Source organism: Salvelinus sp. IW2-2015, linkage group LG18 (assembly GCF_002910315.2).
Source record: "Salvelinus sp. IW2-2015 linkage group LG18, ASM291031v2, whole genome shotgun sequence".
In the NCBI taxonomy this organism is placed as follows: Eukaryota; Metazoa; Chordata; class Actinopteri; order Salmoniformes; family Salmonidae; genus Salvelinus; species Salvelinus sp. IW2-2015.
This window is the reverse complement of record NC_036858.1, coordinates 51,767,705-51,771,764: the sequence shown is the minus strand read 5'-3', so window position 1 is coordinate 51,771,764 and position 4,060 is coordinate 51,767,705. Positions and strand designations below refer to the sequence as shown.

General features: G+C 42.1%; 1 protein-coding gene across 1 annotated transcript; it reads left to right on the top strand.

The window, feature by feature from the left end:
• Positions 1-654: 654 nt before the first annotated feature.
• On the top strand, positions 655-2,407 carry LOC111978287 (homeobox protein koza-like). Its single transcript, XM_024008264.2, has 2 exons — positions 655-1,087; positions 1,551-2,407. Exons 1-2 carry the CDS (start codon positions 739-741, stop codon positions 2,027-2,029), a joined length of 828 nt encoding a protein of 275 aa, XP_023864032.1. The 5' UTR covers positions 655-738; the 3' UTR covers positions 2,030-2,407.
• The last annotated feature ends 1,653 nt before the right edge of the window (positions 2,408-4,060 follow it).

Below are 4,060 nucleotides of genomic sequence, written 5' to 3'. Positions count from 1 at the left end.
AGGCTAATATTGAAATGCGTAGGCCTATGCAATTCCTATAGTGTGGATAGCCTATTAKGCCTGAGGCGGTGAGGCTATAGCGCACGACGGTCTCCACATCCATTGTTATTGATCCTTCATAACACATTAAAACCAGATAAGAGTAGGCTACACAAATACAATGTTCTTAGATCTTGCAGAGCTCCGCGAGCCAATAGCCCTTCACAGATTGCCCTCAACAAAATCACCCCAAYTGTTGTCAAACTGAAACATACGTTTAAAAGGTCTGAATTTGTGCTACCTCCATCCCTCATAGTCCATAACACTTATACAATCACTGCAGGCTTTTCCTCCTTGTCTTCAAATTACGCAARTTTATCCAATTTATCTCTCCGTCCTCAAATAAATCAAGCGCWTGAGGGATAGAAATACAGGGCAAGGCGGTCTGGGGCGGGGATAAGTAGGTCAGACAGCCTATCAGCGCAGGCTTCAATGGCAGTAGTGAGAGTTGTAGTGCAGACATGACATCTAATGACACCTCGGCTGTTGATTAGACCAGAGGCTGTTTCACCGCAATTAAATCATCTCGGGAGAAGATCGAGAGAGAAGAGCAACGGACAACCCAATCAAAACCTGTAGTTTAGTTTAGACTTTTGAGGGTCTCTGGATGKGGGTCGCAAGACTTTAGAGAGCGGGCTGAGAGAGTAGCCTAACAAAACTTCGGTTGTGATAAAAAATTGGTTTTGCGTAAATGTTATCATGGCGCTGGGCTGCTCCTCTTTCTCCATCAAGGACATCCTCACCCGCGGACGTGACGCACGAGACAACATTCCAACTTCACGGGGTCTGACAGAACTCTGCACGTTAAAGCTGGCCTCCATCAACCAGGACCGGCAAACCGAGAGCAGGGATGGGAGCTTGAGGGGTCCCGGTTCATCCACTTCGGATTGCAGTGACGAGCACAACGGGGATGAGATGGAGATGAAACACATCCACCAAGGAAGTATTAGTTCCTCTCCTGGTTTGGAAGACATCAGGAACCCCACGTCCGAGTTCAGTAGTGAAGAGTCCACTGGGGAGGAGGCGGAACACATGGCATGCAAAAAAGGTACTTCGCCCTCTGACTGTCTATAATAYTATTTATATCGACCATGAATCTAAATGCAATTATAAACTGGGTGGTTCAAGCCATGAATGCAGATTGGCTGAAAGCCGTATTCCACGGGTGTGACAAAACATTACTTTTTACTGTGCCAATTATGTTGGTAAGCAGTTTATAATAGCAATAAGTCACCTCGGGAGTTTGTGGTATATGGCCAATATATATAGGCCTAAGAGTACAATTATAACCCTACTTACTGGCTTTGAACTTGTAGGCCAATTTATTGAGTAATAAACATAAATGTAAGTACTTGCGGTCATCTTCACTTGAAGGACATTTTGTGTAAACACGCTGTGTCCTGGAGAGATATAGACTGGCTAGCCTACGTTGTTGCTATTTGAAAAATAAAGAGGTCGCCTGTTTGCCAAATAACCACAAGAGCTTTTATTTTCTCTTTCCTCCAATACAGACATAAACAACAAACAACCCAGTCTGGATCATGACAAACAGAGGGAGGAAGAGGAKAATGAGAGGGAGAGTAGTTACACCACCGTGGGCCAATCCATATCTGGTAAYAAGAAGCGCTCCCGTGCGGCCTTCACCCACGCGCAGGTCTACGAGCTAGAGCGTCGGTTTAACTTGCAGCGCTACCTGTCCGGTCCCGAACGGGCGARCTTGGCGGGCGCCCTGAAGCTCACGGAAACCCAGGTGAAAATCTGGTTCCAGAACCGGAGATATAAGACCAAACGGCGGCAGATGGCGGCCGAACTTGCCGCTTGTAGCTCCTCGACACCAGCCACACTGGCTAAGAAAGTGGCGGTGAAGATCCTGGTTCGAGACGATCAGAGACAGTACCGAGGGGACGAGCTGCATAGTCCGCCTGCTCTGCCACTCTATCTGGCCTACCAATATGGATACAACCCCTACATGTACTGCTTCCAGCCATGAATCTCTAGCAATGCGCTTTATGGGAGGATGCATTGACACAATGGTGTAGCTACAATTCCTCATGACATTCATTCACTTTTTGGACTTACTAAAAGATGAAAAAGACACTGGATAACCAGACGACATTTCTACATGCGTCTATGTGTAGCTAAATACTTTCTTTATTCTCTATTGGAGAGTGAGGTAATTTCAAAGCACAGGGAGCTTTTTGATACTGTATACGTGCTAGGCAAATGGGCCTATAGACATTACACTGACAACATTGATGGATACAGCTAAATGTAGTAGCCTAGATAACAATATTGGAATTATTACGCAGGAATGTGCATCGAGTTTAATTGTATAGCCAACTAACAACTAAATAAAGCTTAAAAACTAGTTGGGAGTCATCATTATCCTAATGTCATTGTTTACACACACACACAAAGTTGATAACTCATTATAAAACAGGAAAGGGGTACATTCAACGGTGTCTTCCGCATTTAACACAACCCCTCTGAACCAGAGAGGTGCGGGGGGCTGCCATAATCGACATCACCGACGCCCGGGGAACAGTGGGTTAACTGCCTTGCTCAGGGGTAGAAGGACAGAGTTTTACCTTGTCAGCTCAGGGATTCGATCAAGCAACCTTTCGTTACTGGCCCAACGATATAACCACTAGGCTACATGAGGAATATAGGTTCATTTAGGATTATGAAACAATGTGGGCTAATATCAAGTGCTAAATCGAAATAAACTACATTTACATTTCTAACATTTTCATACACTTTTGATAGACTTTTCGATCTAAGCTTTGAACTTAATAGGTCTAATAACTTTTCACATTAATATGCAATAGATTCGTTAAAACATTGATACAACACAAATACAATTGAAATACTTAGGTAAACTAAGGATTTTTTTCACTCCAAATTAAGCCAACATCCATCTTCATGAAATTATTAAATTCGTAAGAGGAAAAAACAAATATATGGATTTCAAAATCTTGTGGGATTTTTCCCAAACATTCTTAAGGGTTGATAACGAATTTCATCATGACAGAAACAATATAAGTACCAATAATATCTGCATTGTTTCTGCATTTAGCTGCCTGTTAGAAGTTGAACCCACTATATGTGGACAGAAAACTTACACAACATGACGATGCAAAAGACGTTGCACCAATGAGGACGCGTTTGAACATGGTTATAATTAGCCCATGGTCGACATCTTGAAGACTACAAGTAACTCAATTGAATCACCGGCATTCTAAAATGTAAAAATGCTGTGTTTAAAAACAACCCAATTTTATAATTGAATATGAGGCTTAGAATGTAAATCACATGTTATCTGTCACATGCTTCGTAGACAACAGGTGTAGACAATTTTATTTTTATTTTTATTTAACCTTTATTTAACTAGGCAAGTCAGTTAAGAACAACTTCTTATTTACAATGACGGCTACTAAAAGGCAAAAGGCCTCCTGCGGTGCTGAGGGCTGGGATCMAAAAATATATATAGGACAAAACACACATCACGACAAGAGACAACACAACATAAAGAGAGACCTAAGACAACCCAGCCCAGCACCACACAGCAAGGCAGCAACACATGACAACACAGTATGGTAGCAACACAACATGACAGCAGCACAAAACATGGTACAAACATTATTGGGCACAGACAACAATACATTTTACCTTTATTTAACTAGGCAAGTCAGTTAAGAACAAATTCTTATTTTCAATGACGGCCTAGGAACAGTGGGTAGAATCTTGTTCAGAAGCAGAACGAGAGATTTTTACCTTGTCAGCTCGAGGATTCGATCTTGCAACCTTTTGGTTACTAGTCCAACGCCGCTACATCACGCAACGCAAAAACTTCWTTTTGAATGAAGAGATTGAGATAAAACTCAACCAGTTTGAGTGTTTGTTGCACTGACTAACAGTGAAGCGCTTACTTAGAATCCAAAGAAAGAAAGAAAAGAAAGAAGAAAAAATACAAATTGAAATAGTGACACGAGGAATAAATACACAGTGAATAACGAATAMA